At 66.1% G+C, this 17,913-nt stretch overlaps 2 protein-coding genes across 4 annotated transcripts; one reads left to right on the plus strand and one right to left on the minus strand.

Moving 5' to 3' along the window:
* Positions 1 to 1,397: 1,397 nt before the first annotated feature.
* On the plus strand, positions 1,398 to 3,930 carry LOC132440362 (uncharacterized; the record flags this gene model as incomplete). Its single annotated transcript, XM_069541558.1, has 5 exons — positions 1,398 to 1,814; positions 2,618 to 2,768; positions 3,045 to 3,186; positions 3,408 to 3,468; positions 3,547 to 3,930. Coding segments are annotated over 5 exons (900 nt in total), but the record flags the coding sequence as incomplete, so codon positions are not given.
* OPLAH (5-oxoprolinase, ATP-hydrolysing) lies at positions 3,904 to 13,721 on the minus strand. 3 transcript variants are annotated; one of them, XM_059995311.1, is made up of 27 exons: positions 13,433 to 13,699; positions 12,752 to 12,975; positions 12,486 to 12,677; positions 11,884 to 11,983; positions 11,680 to 11,803; positions 11,399 to 11,594; positions 11,153 to 11,318; positions 10,907 to 11,045; positions 10,747 to 10,814; positions 10,354 to 10,619; positions 10,145 to 10,257; positions 9,883 to 10,053; positions 9,597 to 9,734; positions 9,367 to 9,505; positions 9,133 to 9,245; positions 8,795 to 8,946; positions 8,161 to 8,321; positions 7,981 to 8,082; positions 7,735 to 7,909; positions 5,934 to 6,118; positions 5,664 to 5,810; positions 5,444 to 5,578; positions 5,134 to 5,283; positions 4,852 to 5,009; positions 4,599 to 4,759; positions 4,347 to 4,444; positions 3,904 to 4,104 (listed from the first exon to the last, which is right to left on the minus strand). In XM_059995311.1, the coding sequence occupies exons 1-27, from the start codon at positions 13,584 to 13,586 to the stop codon at positions 3,958 to 3,960; spliced, it is 4,074 nt and encodes a 1,357-aa protein (XP_059851294.1). In that variant the 5' UTR covers positions 13,587 to 13,699; the 3' UTR covers positions 3,904 to 3,957. The 3 variants fall into 3 exon arrangements, with proteins under 3 accessions (XP_059851294.1, XP_059851295.1, XP_059851296.1); XM_059995312.1 differs by having other exon boundaries at positions 12,752 to 13,018; positions 13,433 to 13,538; XM_059995313.1 differs by lacking the exons at positions 3,904 to 4,104; positions 4,347 to 4,444; positions 4,599 to 4,759 and having other exon boundaries at positions 4,869 to 5,029; positions 13,433 to 13,721.
* Between the last annotated feature and the right edge of the window lie 4,192 nt (positions 13,722 to 17,913).

The following is a 17,913-nucleotide window of genomic DNA, read 5'->3' on the forward strand; positions in this document are numbered from 1 at the left end:
GGCATGGAACTGAGGCCTGGGCACAGAGCAGGAGGCAGAGGCGACGTCAAGAGAAGGATGTGGGCGTGGGAGCGCCTCCCTCTGCACGAGGCAGCAACAAGTGCTTCTGGAACCTCACGGAGGGCAGGAGGACGTTAAAGGGAGGGGAGCCAGGAGGAACCTGGGCACCGCGCAGCCCAGGGAGACGGGGTCCCTGCCAAAGGCCCCGCAGGAAGGGACCGGACTGGGAGAGTCAGAGCCGGCGAGGGCAGATTCCACCTACTGCAGGGGCAGAGCTGAGGTGCACAGGCCGACGGAAAGCCGAACAGAGCAGGGGAGAGCAGGAGTGGGGATGGGGTGGGGTGGGATTCCTGGAGGTGACCTAGAGACTCGGAGCGGGAAGGGCTCAGGGAGAGTGCGGGATGCAGAGGGGTGCAGGCCAGGATGCTGGTCCCTTCAGGACGTGCGTGAGGAGAGGAGAGCAGCGTGGGGCAGAGCAGAGGGCCTGCCTGAAGAGGGGGAGGTGGTGGGGATGCGGACCCCAGTCAAGGAGGCTCTGGAAGCACCGCTGCCTGCCAGCCTGAGGACCGCAAGTGAACAGAGGAGCCCTGGGTCTGGGTTCAAGCAGGGGAATCACGTCAGCAACCAGCGAGGGGTGCGGAGAGGGGTGTAGCGCGTGCTGGGGTGCTCGGCCCCAGGGCTCCGTCTGCTTGCTCCCCTCACTGCCGGGCTGCTACTTCAGGAGATGAAGCCAGACCCCTGGGAAAGGCAGGGAAGGCCTCTGTGTATAGACATGTTAGAGAGCTACACATGCAGACCTTCCAGCTCTGCCTGCCGAGAAGGCTTAGCAATACGACAAACCCACGGCAACGAGCACACCCAGCACCAGCTCTTGATTCGTAAAGGGTATCGGGGATTTCTGGAAAATTGGGGGCTGGGGGGGGGGAGCAGAAGCCCCTTCTCCATGTCTGTAGGTGTGAAGGGCAGCCCTGGCCCAAACTCCAGGGCAATCTAAGAGACAACCTTAAGAGCTCTAGGAACTGGTTCACAGCTCGAATTAGGAAGGTGGAGGGCAGGGCAGCGCCTGAGCAAGCGGGAGGCGGCTCGGTCCTGGGATGCAGCAGAGCGGGTGCAAGAGGCTGCGTGGACGCAGAGCTGGCTTCCACCTGGCTCGCGTGCCCCGGCGGCCCGGCCTACTGCGCGGGGCCGAACCAACAGCCCTTCCCCCAGATTGGAAGCTTCTTGGGGGAGGGTCACAGAGCCGCCTCCACTATGGGCGGTGCCCGGCGCTGAGCCGGTGACTGGTGAGGCCTCTCCGAGTCCGCCCCTTCCTCGGACTTGGGGGAAGCAGGTCGGGGTGGGGTAGATCCCGCAGTCTGGGCAGCGGGAGCGCCGGGGCCATTACGCTCTGACTCGCGGGAGGAGGGAGAGGGGGAGGCAGCGCGCATCGCGCTCCACTCCCTGTCGCTGCGCCGGCCCGCATTAAGAAGTGTCGCGCTCCACTTGGTGTGGGCTGCACCCAGAAGTCGCTCCCATCGGGCGGGTCTGGGGGTTCTCCCTGCGGCTTTCAGGGGAGGGCGGGGCGAGAAGGATCTGGGGCGGGACTAGGGTCTCTTTCGCTTTCCCTTTTGTTCTCCAACCGCCGCCGAGGTTCCGCGCGGGTGAGGAGAGGGCGGCTTCCCGGGTGGCTCCGCCTGTGCCCATACCCCCAGGCTCGCGGGGGCTCAGCGCCTTGCCGCCTCCGCGCACAAGTTGTGCCACGTGGCCTTGACCCCTGTGACTCCCCTGCAGCTCCCGGGCACGCACGAACGAGTCGACTCGCACGCTGGAAGCCAGTGAGTCGTCGGAGAGACTTGCTACCAAGAGCCCCGCGCGCCACGCCATGCCCGCCCGACTGGCCCCCGACGCCCTGCGCCCTACGGCCCTCACCCTTCCCGCACCCTGTGCTGCACGCTCTCCCCGGCCTGGCCCGCGCGCTACGTTTCTCGGCCTGCTGGGCCCTGGACCAGCTGCTGGGCTGCTGGGCGCCGGCCGCACGCCCGAGCGACCAGATCTGGCTGAGCGCCGCAGCGGGCGCCGGAGCGGCTCTGTCGCTGCTGCTGCTTGTCGGCCTGCCTGTGGCACTGCCGGACCTGCTGCTGCAAGCCTGGCGCCGTCCCTTCTGCTACCAGCCCCCTCCGCAGTGCTGGGCGCCCCCCACGCCCTGGCGCCCCGCGCGCAGCTTCAGCTTCTTCGGCGTCAACCTGTGCCTGCTCCCCGACGGGCTGGCGCACAACCAGCGGCGGGCCGAGACCGTGGGCGCCGTGCTGCTCGCCGGCCTGCGGCATTCGCCCTATGGGGCTACCGGCTGCAGTTGGCCAGTGCAGGGGTGCCGTGCCAGCGAGGCTGGACTTCATGTGCCTGCAGGACGTGTTCCATCTTCGCGCAGAGCGACGCCTGCTGAGCCGCCTGGCACCCAATCTGGGCCCGGTGTCGTACGACGTGGCACATTCGGCCTGCAGCCCGGGCTACACCTGAAGCTGCTGGGCAGCGGGCTGCTGCTGGCCTCGCGCTACCCGCTGCTACGCGCAGATTTCCAGTCCTTCCTCACGCACGTTGCGAGGATGCGCTGGCCTCCAAGTGACTACTTTCTGCACAGGTGTCCGCCCACCGGCCGCGGCGATCCGGAACCCGGAAGGGGGCGGGACATGGGGTCGAACGCGCGAAGGTCCCCAAGCGCAGCTGGGCATCCCGGACGGGCGCCACATCGTGGGCTTTCCTGCACTGCACGCATTTGCATTCGCCGAGCGGTGAGCCCGACTGGCTGCTCGTAGGCTCGTGGGCGGGCCGCCCCCCCTCACTCTGCGCGGAGTCCCAATCCTTGTCTGCACCTCCCCTCCCCCCACCGTTTATTCACTGCCCCAGGCGCCGCCAGTCCCTTCGAGTGCTGGTGGGCTCACAGATCGGGACCGGGCGGGGCGGGGAAAGGCGCGGGCGCAGCTGGGTGTCCAGGAGGCAGAATGGCACCTCGGACTGAGCCTTCCTTCCCTCCCCGTCCCTCTCCTCCAACCCACCCCGCCCCGCAGAGGACGGGCTCCTGCGCCGCACACAGCTGACGCTGTTGCTGGACTGGGCCGAGCTGTCCGAGGTTGAGAGCCGCCAAAGTGACGAGGCCGTGGCCTTCAGTGTGCGCCTGGGTGACCACAACTTCGACAACTGCGCGCTTAGGTGAGAAAAGGCTGCAGCGGGGCGGGCGGGCGGCCCCGCCCACCGAGCGCCGGCCTCTCCGCAGCCCACGCGCGGGAGCAGCGGCACCAGCTGTTCAGCCGCTTCCGGGACCGCCGCCGGCCGGGGACGCGCCGGGGTTGGGGGCGGACGGACCTAGGGCGGGCTCGCGGGCCAGGCTCCCACTGATACCGCCTCTCCCCACCGTCCTCCGCCCTCCCCAGGAACGCTGCTGAGATCCTGCAATCTCCGCCACTCCGTGGCCTGCCCCGCGGAGATGCTGAGGTGAGTGGCTACCTGGGGGCCAGGCAACGCTCGGAAGGAGGGATGCCCTAACCTTGGTGACACTGCCACCCTCCTCAGGGCCTTGGAAAGGAGGAAGGGCGCCGCCACTCCCTGGCAGGCCCTCCCAGGGGAGGCCGCCCGGCTGAGCACTGGCGGGCCGTCGCCTGGACTACGTCACCTACCGAGGAGGACCCGGAGGCGTTCTGAGCCCAGTACGTGCCAGAGCTCAGGGTGCTGGGCCTGCTGGCGCTGGGGCGACCCCTCAACCTGACTCCTGCCCCCAAGAGGTGGAACGGGTGACACTCAGCACCGCCCTGGTGGGGCTTACGGACCACCTGGCGGTGGGACTTGCAAGCCCTCCTAAGGCAGGTACGGAGGAGACAGGTGCCAGCACGGGTGGAAAGACAGACAGGGACACAGAACGTGAGCCTGGCCAGCCGCCACTGGAACAGGACGACTTCAGGAATCTTTATTGTGCGGGGCCCTCCCTCACACAGTCTCCTGGGCCCTGCGGTACTCATAGACGCTGCCCCGCTCAGGGAAGGCTAGGGGCTGCGGGAGCGACGCCGGCAGAGGGGCGGGGTCCTCTGGGTCCCCATAGCCCCCGCCGCCTGGTGTGTGGAGACAGAACACATCCTGTGGGGCAGAGGGGAGGTTCAGTGTGGGGATGGGCTCTGCCTGTCTCCTGCCGCCATCCCATCCCCGGCAGGGCAGTGCAGCCACAGCAGCCAGCTGGGACCCCAGAGTCTGCAGCCCCCATCCTTCAGGAGCCAAATTAAACTCCGTCTCTAGTTATCTGTGCAACTCCATTCACTCTGTGGGATGGGGGCAGCTGGGGGTGGGGGCGGGGATGGGACAGGCCAGGCCGCAGTCCTTACCCCCGGGGACACGAGCACTGAGGTCTTCCCGCCCAGATTCACTGTCCGGCCGCCCTTCCGGATCAGTAGGTTTAGGCCACGAGTTCCGGGCTCGCCCCCTGCAAGAAGAGGCAAGGTAGGGGTGGCCCAGGAGGCAAGGAAGTGAGAGGCGTGGGGAGTTGGTGGGGGAATAGGGGGGTAGATGGGACAGGAGGTGGGTGGGGAACTGACGGCCGTGATGGGCTGGGGGGAGAGGGGAAGGGAGCCACTTACCCATAAGGCCATAAGGCTGGAAGGCGCGGCGCTCGGTCAGCACTGACAGTAGCGCCTCCTCACGAAAAAGCAGCTCGCGGATAACACCATCGCCGCCCCGGAAGCGGCCGCGCCCCCCAGACCCCAGTCTCAGTTCAAAGCGGCGCAGGATAACTGGGTACCTGCGCGGGGCCAGGGTCTCAGCCCAGCCTGCCCCGCCCCCGCTCCACCCCAGGCCCGGCTCCTCAGCCCCACCCCTTCCTGCAGCGCTCACCTGCTCTCCAGGATCTCGGGGTCGGTGATCCGTGTGTTGGTCATGTGGCTGTGCACACCGCTGCGCCCATGCCAGCCGGGGCCCGCGCCCGCGCCGCCCGCCACCGTCTCGTAGTAGCCCAGGTGGGCGTTGCCCAAGGTCACGTTGTTCATGCAGCCCTGGCGGGGACAAATGGCCGCTGCGCTGGCTGGGGGCGCGTCGCCTCTCGGCCGGTCGCAGCCTGCAGCCCTCCCTCGCCCCGCCCCCAGCAGCCCCAGAGCTGTGCCCACCGGCCCACCACACCTGGGAAGCAGCGCAGGCCCCGAAGGCCCCCAGGATGACGTCCACCACCCGCTGCGACGTAAGCACGTTGCCGCCCACCACCGCCGCCTCTGGGGACGGGTCCAGGATGGAGCCCTTAGGGATCACAACATGCACCGGTGCCAGGCAGCCCTGTGGGGAGAGGGGCCAGCGCTCAAGAAGAGTTGGGAGGTACACCATCGCGTCCCTAGGATCAGTCCGACCTTGGGCCGGCCTAGCCCCAGGCTCCCTCAGGGTGACGTGGGGCTTGGGGTTGACCTGCTGTCCGTGTGCGCACCACACCCTTGCACACCTGGTTGAGTGGGATGTCGCGGCCGACCAGACAGCGAAGGCAGTAGATGAGCGCAGACAGCGTGATGGCCCGAGGCGCGTTGAGGTTGCCGAACACCTCGGGCCCCGTGCCGCTGAAATCAAACACCGCGCTACCCTGCCCGCCAGAGAGGAGGGGAGAAGTCAGCAGCCGGGTGGCCACGGCCCTGATGCCTGGGGAGGTCCTTCCTCCCAAGACTGACCTCACTCACGTCGATCTGCACTCGGAGTCGGATGGGAGAACCGTCGTCCATGTGGTCCTCTGCAGACACCTCCAGGGGCAGGCCCTGGGCCTGCCGGGAGGTTCCAAAGGCCCGAAGCATGTCTCGCACAGCTAGCTCAGCGTTCGCCTGGTGGAGAGTATGTTCAGTAACGGCCGCGCCACCTTCCAGGTGGGCCAGGTGCCCCCCACCTCCGTCCACCTGCCTGGGGCAGGCACAGAGCTGCCGGCTCGCTCCTTCCCCCCGGCCCACCTGAATGTGGCCCATGTAGGCCTGTACCACATCCAGGCCGTACTGCCCAATGAGCTCGCCCACCAGCTGGATGCCCTTCTGGTTGGCTGCCACCTGGGCACGCAGATCTGACAGGTTGTCGTGCAGGTTCCGTGTTCCGCTGCAGCCTGGAATGTTGCCTGGTGCCCGCAGGGCTTCGGTTACCGCTGAATGGATGGGATCGCCACTGAGCCACTCAAAGTCCCCGGGCCACCTGGTGCCCTGCTCCACACCTGCTGTACTTCTCTGCTGGGGCACTTGCGGGGACCACACGTTGGCCCATCACTGGCTCCCCACTACCCTGCTGGCTCTTCCAGGTCCCTGAAAATCCCCAGCTTTCCCCCATCAGCTACTGAACCTTCTTCCCACACCACAATGCCCCAGGGCACCCTAGGATGGGACAAGCAGCTTTGACCGTGACCATGATCTCACGTGGGCTGGAGGTACCCGGGGCAGGGGGCAGGGCAGGGGGAAGGTTCCCTCAGCAAACTCTCCTCCCTCCTTCATTTCTCCTGCCCTACCTCCCCACCACCTGGCTCACACTCTCCAGCCTTTTCTGGGCACCCCTCCCCTCTCCCAGCAGGAAAAACCACTTCCCTTAACCCTCCCACACTCACACTGCCCTCAGCCCTGGGGCCCCGAACTCACCGCCACAGCCAGTCGTTTTGAAAGAGCGCCAGCATGGCTGCCTGTGCGCCCCGCCACCGCCCCCAAAAGATCTGGACAAGGCGTCCACCTCGGGCAGCAGTACGGGTTCTGGCCCCGTGGACCACTCCCTGCTTCGGGCAAGCTCCCCTCCTGAGTCTGGATCAGGGTCCTCTCAGGCTCCCTGGCCGCTGGGTCCTCTGCCAGACATGCCTGCACAGGTCCCTCGGTGACCCCTACCCTCTGCCCCCACCCCATACTGACCAAGGGAGCAGCCAGGCCTCAGTCACTCTGTTCGTGTTCTCAGCACCCACAAGAGCCCATGGCTCTGTTACCCCACCTTCCACCCTGCCCACATCACCTGTTCTCACTCTGGGATGCCCCGTGGGCTCTCACACCAGCTGTCCCTGACCCCCAGGTGCCACTGCAGTCTCTGTCCCACCTTCCTGGCAACTGCAGTGCCAGGACCTCCATCCTACAGCTGTCCAAACTTGATTCCTCCCCGCTGCCCAAGTCCCACCACTTACCAACCCTGACCTCCAAAACCCCCTCACGGTTGCCTCCCAGCTTGAGGCTCAGCATCTTCGAGGGCGAGAGCGGCTGCCCCCCCCACGCCCCCTGCCTGGCCTGCAGGAGCCTCCACGCGCCCTGCACGCAGGCAGGGGCTTGCCCGGTGCACAGGCAGCTCAGGCCCAGCTGAAGCCCTTCACGGCTGCCCAGTGACTGACCCAGGCCCCGAGAGCCTGCAGCCCCTGGCCGCTGGTGCCGCCGTGTCTCTGCAGTCCCCAGAGCCAATGCAAACCCAGTGCAAATCATAAACGCCACCAGCAGCCGCCCACCTTAAAATAGGCTCCTCCCCCTCCTGCACCCAGTCCCTTGGGTGTCCTGGCCAGCTCCCCACCCCCAAACCTTCCAGGCCTCCTTGGACCCAGGCAGAACTCAGCTCAGCTCGTCTGATCACCTCTGAGAGGCGATCTGCAACCACCCTGGGGGGTCACCGAGCAGCTCCCTCAGCCTGGAGGCTGGCCTAGGCCGGGGGGGAGGGGGGCAGCGGGGGCTGCATCCCCGTGTCCGGCCCAGCCTGGCTGCACGAAGCGGCCGGGTGTTTCAGCCCCACCCCAGATCCGTTCCCACTCACCCTCCTCCTGGAAGACACCCGCCTGGACGAGTCTGAAGGACAGAAAGATGGCGCCCTCCTGCTGCAGGGTGGTGGAGTGGGGGGGCATGGAGCCCGGTGTGATGCCCCCAATGTCCGCGTGGTGCCCACGGCTGGCCACGTAGAACACAGGCCGCGTCTGACCCGGCCAAAACACCTAGGGGTGAGGGCAACGGTCAGGGGCGCCGGCGGCCCTACCACCCGAGGTACCTGGGCAGCGACCCTCACCGGTGTGATGACGGTCAGGTCTGGCAGGTGGCTGCCCCCCGCGCAGGGGTGGTTGCTCAGCAGAACGTCGCCGGGATGGAGGTCAGCCCCCACGTGCTGGATCTGAAGCCAGGAGACAGGTGCAGAGTGGGGAGGGGGCCGGTGCAAGGGGCGGGGGGCAGGGAGAGGGGCCCGCCGAACCTGGAACTGCACCGTCTCCTGCATGGCACCCAGGTGCACAGGGATGTGAGGGGCGTTGGAGACCAGCCCCCCGTCGGGCCCAAAGAGGGCGCAGGAGAAGTCCAGGCGCTCCTTGATGTTGGTGGAGATGGCCGTGCGCTGCAGGATGCGGCCCATCTGCTCTGGGGACACAGAGTGACCAAATGCCCGCTGGCCCCACCCCATCCACAGCGCATCCCCGGGGTACGGAGAGGCAGGGCCCACCGCCTTCAAGGCCTCTGAGTCCCGGACCCAGGACCCGAAGCGGGCGATGGTCCACCCAGACGCTGCGAGGCCATGGCCAAGCCACATCTTACTCGTGAAGGGCACCCCCTTCCTCCCCAGCCCTGCCCAGCGCCACCATCAGCCCTACGCCCTGCTTCGCACGTTAAGAAACTGGTGCGGGGCACGGGCTTCGGAGCCTGGGTTCACCGTGCGGAGCCCAGACCACGCGGTGCCGGGAGGAGAAGAGCGCCCACCCTGCCCAGGGCCTGCGCCACCGCAGGACGCCTTCCGCTTCCGCCCCTTCCCCCGGGTCACGCTTTCTCTCCGCACACCCCTGCCTGGTGCGCCGCAGGGAGCGGGGCGGGGAAGCAGGATGGTGGAAGCCACTCACCAGCAATGCTCATGAAGCGATGGGAGAAGATGGACAGGTGGATGGGGTCGAGCTGGGCACCCACCGTGCCGGGGGCCTCAGCCCCCACGGAGATGCGGATGTCCCCAGTCTCAGTCACCTCCGCCTGGCAGGCTGGCTCCACCAGGATGGTACTGCGGGCAGGGCAGCAAAGGGGCTGCAGGAGCCAGGCCACACACCCCTCCCAAGCAGGGACCCCACGTGCCCAGGCCCAGAAGCAGCCCAACCGGGAAGGGACCCGAGAGCCCTTCAGGCTCCTGCAGCCTGGGCCCCACGGGTCACCCCAGCCCCGGCAGCCGTGGCCCCGGCCCTCAGCCCACCTGTTGCTGTCAATGAGGAGGCAGGGCCCCTGCAGCTTGTGCCCAGCGCCCAGCTCGCCCAACAGGTACACGGGGGTCTCCTGGTAGCCCCCCTCGAAGTAGCAACGGGTCGTCTGAGGAGGGCGTCAGGTGAGCGAAGTTCCTAGGGCCGGTGCCCTCCCTGCGTCTCCCCCTCCACACCTGTCCCCGTGTCCCAGTGGGTGTGGGTGGACGGGCACAGGCAGGGCCACCAACCTTGTCTACCCGGGGAGGCCCACTCTGGGCTTTCGGGACGTACTCGAGGCGAAGGCCACTGCGGCCAGTGCCCCTCACCCGCACGTCGTCCACCACCACTGGCCGCTCAGGGATGATGAAGCCAAACTCCCTCATGTACCTGCGCACCCGAAGGTCCCGGAGAGCCATCAGGGCGGGCAGCCGGGCCAGCGGACGCCAGCCAGGGCTCCCAAGACGCGGAGCTCACATACCTCCCGACGAAGCCCGCCCCGAAGTCGCCCGCTCGGGGTGAGTGGGCCGTGGCCGGGTGCTGGCGGGCGGACACCATCAGGGCGCAGTCCGTGCCCTGGTAGCGCAGGTGCAGGAAGCTCTCGGTGCTGATCTGAGCCCTGCAGCGGCGACAGGCAGGGCACTCGCACTGGGTACCCTCGAGGACACCCAGGCCACCCCTCCCTGACTGCCGCCGAAGAGGCCCCAAGTGCAGCGGCTCGGGTGCGGCAGGCCCTCCACCTGGCCCGGCAGCCCCCGGAGCCCCACCTGGGGAAGCCCTGGGCCCGCAAGGCATCCACGCACTGCTCCTCCAGGCGGCTCAGCCTCTGGTCCAGCTGCACAAAGGTCTCGGGCGCGTAGGGCAGGGAGCAGGGCTCCTGTGCCTCGTGTACCACGTCTGCCAGGGCCAGCCCCAGTGCTGACAGCAGCCCACTATGCCTAGGGGGACAGGGACCGCACAGCGAAAGGGTGGGGTGCCTCCCACAGTGGCCCCCCGGCCCCAGGACACACGCACCACACCCAGACACACCTATGAATGTGCACGGTGTCCATGCCCAGGGCCCGGGCGATGGCGCAAGCGTGCTGCCCACCAGCTCCCCCAAAGCAAGCCAGCACGTGGGCCGAGGGGTCGTGGCCTCGCGCCTGGGGAGCCAGAAGGGGATCAGTGGCCTAGCCTGCCCCGCCCGGCCCTCCCCCATCCTGTCCCCCAGCCCTGGGCGAGGGGAGAGGCGGCTGTACCTGCGTGAGCGCGCGGATGGGCCGGCACATGGCCTCGTTGGCCACACGCACAAACCCCATGGCCACCTCCTCCAGGCTCAGTGGGGAGGCCGGACAAGGCCCGTTGGTCAGGAAGCTGTTGACCTCGGTGGCTACAGCCTCCAGGGCCTTTCGGGACGCCTCCGGGGACAGTGGCTGGTCCTCTCCCGGCCCAAAAATGCGGGGGAAGGAGGCAGGCAGCAGGCGACCCAGGACCAGATTAGCATCCGTCACGGTCACAGGGCCTCCTGGGAGGTGTGCACGGTGTGGGGCTGGAGGTGAGCGCCGGGAGCGGGCAGTGGGGGTGGGGCTGGAGGGGTCGCTGGGCCTGGGCCGTGTGGGAAGGGGACTGGCAGAGCACGTGCCAGCTCTTACCTTTGCGGTAGCAGGCGGGGCCGGGGTGGGCTCCTGCAGACTCTGGCCCCACCACGAAGAGGCCTGACCTTTGGAGAGGGGAATTGGAGGTGGAGGTGGGCTGGGAGGCAGGGCTGGGAGGCAGGGCTGGGGGTCCGCCCAGGTGCGGGATGGGGCTGACCTGAAGAAGAGGCGGGAGCCCCCACCAGCTGCCACGGTGTTGATGTCCAGCTGGGGGGCCTGGAGGGTGACACCAGCTGTGCTGGCCTCGAAGACGTGTTCAAATTCGCCAGCATAGCGGCTCACGTCGGTAGACGTGCCTGGTGGGAGACGGGGTGACGAGGGGTCATCCCACAGACCTGGATGCCTGACATTGCCCAGCCCGGCATCTGAGGCTCCCCCGGACCCCCCCCTCAGGCCCTCATACCTCCCATGTCAAAGCCGATGACAGGATGGCCACCCTCCACCCGGTAGGTGGTGGCTGAGTACCCAACGACGCCCCCAGCAGGGCCCGAGAGCACAGCGCGGGAGCCACTGAAGGAGTCCATGGGCGCCAGGCCACCATCGGAGCGCATGAACAGCACCTGCACGTCCTGTGGGCAGGCAGGTGGGCAGTGAGGGGCGGGGCGGCGCAGGGCGGGGGTGGCCAGGGCGGGCCGGCGGGGGGCCTCACCTTGAGCTGACCCTGGAAGCCACGGCGGAAGCCCTGCACGTAGCGCTGGATGGTGGGTGTGAGGTAGGCGTCGGCGCAGGCAGTGTGCCCCCGGGGCACGATGCGCACCATGGGCATGGCCTCCGAGGACAGTGACACGTGTGTGAAGCCCAGCTCGCGGGCCAGGGCGCCCACCTGCTGCTCGTGCTGGGCCCACCTACGATGGCGTCCGAGTGCCGCTGAGCTAGCTGCCCACCCGCTGGCCCACCTGCCGCCCGCACCCCCAGCCAGCCCACACTCACGTGTATGAGTGCATGAGCACCACGGCCAGGCTGCGGATGCCTCGGGACAGGAGCCCCTCCAGCTTCCCTCGCAGGCCCCCCAGGTCCACAGGCTGCTGCACCTCTAGCAGGTCCCCTGTGCGGCCTGCAGGGAAGCCCGCCGCTGCCCCGTCAAAGGCCCATCGGGGCCTGCTGCCCTGCGCCCCAACACTCGGGCATCCGTACCTTTCACGGGCACCCCAGCACCTGGCTCCTCTCGATACAGCACCACACGCTCGTCCACTTCCAGCACCTCCTCGTACAGCATCTCGGGCATGGGCACGGCCTGAGGGCAGGCAGAGGCTCAGAGGAGTCCCAGGCCTGAGGGTCCCTGCCGGGGCCCTGCACGGGTGGGGCAATGCAGGCGAGCAGATGTGTCCCAACAGGCCAGTCCACAGGCCCAGGAGACACAGTGAGACAGGGTGACACAGTCAGAGCGGGTGGCCCCAGGAAGGCCCCCCCGGGGGGCGGCTCTCTGCCCCCAGGCCTCTGAGTGCAGCCAACTGCCCCACCCCCACAAAGGCAGCTCCTTCCCAGAGCCCAACCGTGGGGGTGAGGGTCAGGGTCCAAGACTGGGCGGAGCGGCACACAGGCATAGGACAACACGTGACCAGTCAGGGCTAGGGGGACGCAGCATCCCACTACGAGTGCCCGGAACCTCCTCTCTATCAGCTGGTGGCCTTGGGCTGGCACTGACCCTTCCAAGGACCGCCCTCCCTGCGGGGCCACGGCACTCCAGGGAAAACATGTGCTGCAGAGCTGGCCACCTGCTGGCGTGATGAACTCACCAGGTCAAAGAGGTCTTCACGGGCCTGGGTGCCCACATGCAGCAGGTCTCGGAAGCCGCGAGTCACCAGCAGTGCCACCCGCTCCCCGCGCCGTTCCAGCAGCGCGTTGGTAGCTACCGTGGTGCCCATGCGGATGCTGGCGATGCGACTGGTGTCCAGCGGCCGGTCCCGCGGCAACAGCATGCCCCCCTCCTGGGAACCACGTGGTCAGCCATCAGGCCTCTGGCCCCAAGTCCCTCCCCACCCCACCACTCTGCCCTGGCCACCTGCTCCAGGATGCGGCGGATGCCCTCGGTGGGTGCGTCCACATAGTTGGCGGGGTCTTCTGAGAGCAGCTTTAAGACCCTCACGTGCCCCCCTGGGCACTGGGCAAAGACATCTGTGAAGGTGCCTCCGCGGTCAATGGCAAAGTGGAAGCGCCCCTCCGGGCTGCCCATGGTGGTGGGGCTGGAGTCCAGCAGCGACTCTTCAGCCGGCAGTCCTGGGAGCACTGGACAGAGGCAGTGGGTCAGCAGGGAGGCCTGGGGGGCATCCTGGGATGGGGAGAAGACAGGGGTTCCACGCCCATGAGGGGCCCTGGGTGGAGCCAGAGCCGGGCAAGTCCTGCAGGGCCTCATGACCCCCACTCCCCAGTTCCAGTGCGCAGGGTTGCAAGGGACCCCAGGGCCTGGAGCAGGCCTTTCAAAGGAGGAGGCGCGGCGGGAGCCCTCGGGCTGGGGTTTCTGGGCCCTTAAGCACGAAGAGGCACGTGGGTTGGGGGCTGGTGAGAAAAGGCCCACTTCCCAAAGGCTCGACCTTGGAGCAGAGGCCGAGCGGGACACGGGGACGGGGCGGAGCCTGCGCAGACGACGGGGCGGGGCCGGGAGGCGAAGGGGAGCGGGCGGTGGGGGCGAGTGGGGCCGGGGGTGCGGACGGGGGAGCGGGGAGGATCCTGGCGCGGCGCCCACCTGGCCTGTCGGCTCCGGTCGCTCGCCGTCCGTTCGGCCGCACTCGCTCTGGGCCCTGCCCGCGCCCTCCCCCAGCCCGGAAGCGGGGCCCGCCGGGCTCTCCGGTTGCGTCAGGCTCGGGTGGCCCGGAGCCGCGGGCGGCAGGCGTCTCCATCCAGATCCCCGGCGGGGCGGCGCCGTGCCGGCGCGGCCCCACCCCGCGGCCCGGCCCCCGGGCACCTGGGCTCTGCGGCCGCCCGGCCCTGCGCCGGTCCGGAGCTCGCTGAGCGCGGGCGCCCCGGGTGCCCTCCTCCAGGTGCCCCGGGGCAGGCGGAGCGCAGACGACCTCGGACCGCGCCCCGCAGCGTGCGGCGGTGGTGGCGGCCCGGGGTGGGGGATGGGTGACGCGGGAGGGCAGAATTGAGTGGCCCGACCCGCGGCGGGGGGGCAGGGGGGCGTCCTGGAGAAACCCCTCACTCCCCGTGGGCGCGCCAGGCGCTGTGGGCTTGGGGCCCTCCACGCCGCCCTCCCAGGCCGACCGCGCGACGCTCGGGCTGATATCGCCAGACGCTGTGGTCAGTCTCGGGACCACGGGGCGGGTGGCTGCCCTTCCCTGGCCCGTTTGCCGGCGAGCTGAAAGCTGCCCGGGTGCCTGCCCAGGCCTGAGGTGGGCTGGAGCTGTGAGGGGCCGCAAAGGAACGGTGGGGGATAGGGGGCTTCCCAAGCAGAGAAACAGCAGGTGAAGGGGCCACCTCACCTCACGGGCCAGGCAGACAGGTGGCCAGACAGGCAGGGACACGGTCCATGCCCTGGCCCCATCCCACCCCAGACTCTACCGCTTCCTTGAGCCTTGCTGGCCCTTGAAGTCTGCTTGGTCCCAAGAGGAGAGAGGGAGGTTGGCTGCTGTGAGAGCACAGGGTCTGGGCCGCAACCCAGGCTGCAGCAGGGCTCCCCACGGACTGGTGGCCTCTGGCCGCCTCACATCCTCTGTATGATGGGGCATTAAAGGGCAGCCTCACGGCTCCCTCACTTCAGTCTAGCGCTGCTCTGAGGTCACTCAGAGATGTCACCCTCTCCCCGCTGCACCCCTAGAAGAGCCCCCCGACTCCATTCCTCGCCCCTTCCTCCACAGCACCTGTCAGCACCTGACAGAACACGGCTGCACGGGAGCAGGGATTTCTCCCACTTCTCGCTGTCCTGCACGGCTCGGTGAGTGCAGCCTGCGGGTCCCTGAGGAGACCCCCACGGCCCTGGCCCACGCACCTCTTTCAGCATCCCTGAAGTTGATGGTTCTGCGCCGGGGCAGGCGGGGGCTGGCGGGCACCTCGGCCAGGAGCCCGGAGCTGCAGCAGCTCAGGCCGATGCCCCGGTTCCTGAGCACCAGCTTCAGCTGCTCGTTCTCCTGGATGAGCTGCACGAGCCGCCGCAGCTCTTGGTTCTCCTGTGCCAGCCGCTGGATCTCCTGCTGCAGGCCCTCGTAGCTGCTGAGGAGGGACATGCCTGGCAGCGGTGGGCGGCAGCTGCCGGCAGCTGGCGGGCTGGCCAGGGGCAGCAGACCCTGCCATTGTGAGGTCAGCACTGCCCCTCAGCCGCATTCCAGGGCTTCAGAGCACCTGGAGCAGGGCAAACTTAACCTCTGACCTCTGGCCCCCTGAGGGTTGAATGGCTAGAGGAGCCCAGACCTGCCTCAGGCCTGGAGTCCCCCTAGGAAGCTCCTCCTGGAGGACAGAAGCTTCTGCATCCTAGCCCAGGATGGCGGTGTTGCAGGTAGAGGGCTGCGAGATTCAGGCATCCTTCCCCACCCATCTGGCCACCAGCTGCTCGTGCCATGTTGTGGGGCTGGCTGACTGGGCACAGTCCCAGAGGCGGTCGTGGCCAGCACAGCCTCTGAAGGGGTCGGGAGAGTGGATGTTTGAGCTGCCCTGAGGGAGGGGGCATCTCTGGCCCAACAGCAAGGGGGAGCTGGACTGTGGAGGCGAAGGTGGGTCCGAGCTTGGGGGCGTGGGGTGAGCCAACGAGCACCTCAGGGCAAGGCTGGAGGCAAAGTGGTCCTGCTGCTGGGGTGGTAGGGAGTGTCACTGTCACAGGGAGGACGAGGCACCACATTCAGGGCCACACCTCAGGGCATGGGCGGGGAGGGCAGGGAGCAGGGAGGCCCCAGGAGACGTTGAGGACAGCAGGTTCCTGGGGGCAGGGGGGCCGCCTCAAGGACAACTGGGTTTACCCTTGAGATCATATAAAGGACTTCTTTCCTTCGCCCAGTCTGGCTTCCAATGGGACGGCTCTGTGCAGCTGGCATTATTTTGTGTCATTTCTTCCATCATGATCATTGTTTATTTCACATCGTCGTTTCCTTTTTGCGGGTCTGCTGTTTCCAGTTGTTAACCAGTAGTTTTCCTGGGATTTGCATGTCATTTCCCCACTGCTCCAGGGTGACACGCTGGCAGGAAGTTCTCGCCAGTGCTGAGCATGGGGGGACAGTCCTGAGAGCAGTTTCCGGGAGACTGGGGAGCAGCCACACTTAATCTCGATGGAAGTGATGTCAATTTTAATGGTTTCTGTAAGTGGGAAATAATCCTCATTCTAAGGGTTATGAAGTAGAGTGTTTATGCAGAACTAGAGATCTTACCCCCAAACGACGACAGGCTCAGGGCAGTCAACTTCCAGCTCAGACGCTCTCTGGAGGCCAGAGGGTAGACTGTGGTAGGCAGAATTCTAAGAAGGGCCCCAAGTTTTCCTGCCCTGGCACACGCGCCCTGCATAATTCCAGTACTGTGAGTAGAATGGCTTTTACACCCATGATTGTGTTATGACACAGCTGAGGTATAAAGGGATATTATCCTGGGCAGACCTGGCTTAATCAGGAGATCCCATATAAGGACGGCTTTCTTCCTGGAGGAAGGATGCAAAGCTCCAGAGAGATTCACGCAAGGGAGATTCTCCACTGCTGGGGGGCCATGAGGCAGGACATGTGGGCAGCCCCTAGGACCTGATATGTCATAGCCAAAATCTTGAAAGACAAAGAGAAAACTTCAAAAGCCACAAGATAAAAATAACTCATCACATATAAGAGAATACCATAAGATTTACACCTAACTTCTCATCAGAAACAATGGAGGCCAGGAGACAATGGGATGATAAACTCAAATTACTAAAAAACTCAAGCAAGAATCCAATATTTTGGAAAATGATCTTTTGTAAATTCAGGTGAAATAAAGTCCAAAATAAACAAAGAGAGAATCTATTGTTAGCAGACCTACCTTACAAGAAATACTAAAGAAAGTTCTTCAAGCTGAAAGGAAGTCACATGAAATAGTCATTCTAGTCCAGTTGCCCAAATGCAGCCATGTTGCACCCAGACTTGTGACCTGCAGAGCTGTGAGTTTACAAGTGGATGTAGTTTTAAGCCACTGCATTTGGGGCAGCCTATTCCATAGCAGTGGAAGCTAGCACAGCCTCCCGTGTTGAAGGAAACAGAGGCGCTGATTATACAAGTAGCTGGGTTGCAAAGGAAATGGCATGTGCACTGTCCCGGGGCAGAGTCAGCCTTGAGACCTGGGATGGGAACTTGGAGCGGATACACTTGGATCTTTGGCTGCCAAACTCCCACGAGCCCCTTCCTGGCAGAAGCAGCCCCTCGTTCCTCACTGGAGGAGCGGGCAGTGGCCTCCCCTGGGGTGCAGAGGGCCGCCGACCACTGCTGCCACTGTAGGTGCACGTGCTGTCTCCCCTCAACAGGTGCGTCCAGTTCTCAGTCCTTGGACTCTGACCTGGCTTTCTGCCTTATTTTGACTGGAAGAACGTGGTGGAAGTGACAGTGTTCCTGTGCCGAGCCGTGACCTTGAGAGGCCTGGCAGGGGCAGGAGTTCCAGGAGTGACCCTGTCACTCTGGAGACTGTCACTCTGGGCGTGCAGCAGTCATTCGTGGAGGTCTACTTCTTGGTAAGAAGAGCGGGACCTGCCCCTCCTCGCCCTGCTCTGCATCATGACAGCTGGGCTCCGAGAGGCTGTGGCCAAGAGCACGGGGCGCCCTGGGCTTGGCTCCAGCCGAGGGCAGAGGAAACTGGGAGAGACGAACTGAGAAGACGAGGCCTCCCCCGCAACACCCGCGGGTCAGGGGTATCTCTGGGAGGGGCAGGCTCCCACCCGCCCCAGCTCCCCCAGACCCCAGCCAGCGGTGAGGGGGTGAGACGGAAGGACGAGTGGCTCCACAGCGTAGCTGAGCAGCTCCTCGGACGCTGAGTGTGGTGTTGGGGAGGATGGTGGAGATCCTAGTGGTGAGAAATTATTAAGGAGCTCAAACAGGACTTTCCTGGCAGTCCAGTGGTTAAGACTCCCTGCTTCCAATGCAGAGGGCATGGGTTCAATCCCTGGTCGGGGAGCTAAGATCCCACATGCTGCACTGAGCAGCCCCCCCCCAAAAAAAGCTCGAACACGTTACCACAAATCCGAAGGCTTAGAACAACAGACATTTATTCTCTTCCAGTTCTAAGGGCCGGAAG

The sequence above is a fragment of the Delphinus delphis genome, chromosome 17 (genome assembly GCF_949987515.2).
Source record: "Delphinus delphis chromosome 17, mDelDel1.2, whole genome shotgun sequence".
Taxonomy (NCBI): domain Eukaryota; kingdom Metazoa; phylum Chordata; class Mammalia; order Artiodactyla; family Delphinidae; genus Delphinus; species Delphinus delphis.

Coding starts and splice junctions, on each gene's coding strand:
- OPLAH (XM_059995311.1), bottom strand. CDS start 13,586: ATGGAGACGCCTGCCGCCCGCGGCTCCGGGCCACCCGAGCCTGACGCA. Junction 11,804..11,883: donor TGCTGGGGTGCCCGTGAAAG/GTACGGATGCCC, acceptor GCTTCCCTGCAG/GCCGCACAGGGGACCTGCTA. Junction 10,815..10,906: donor GGCTCCCGCCTCTTCTTCAG/GTCAGCCCCATC, acceptor CCCTCTCCAAAG/GTCAGGCCTCTTCGTGGTGG.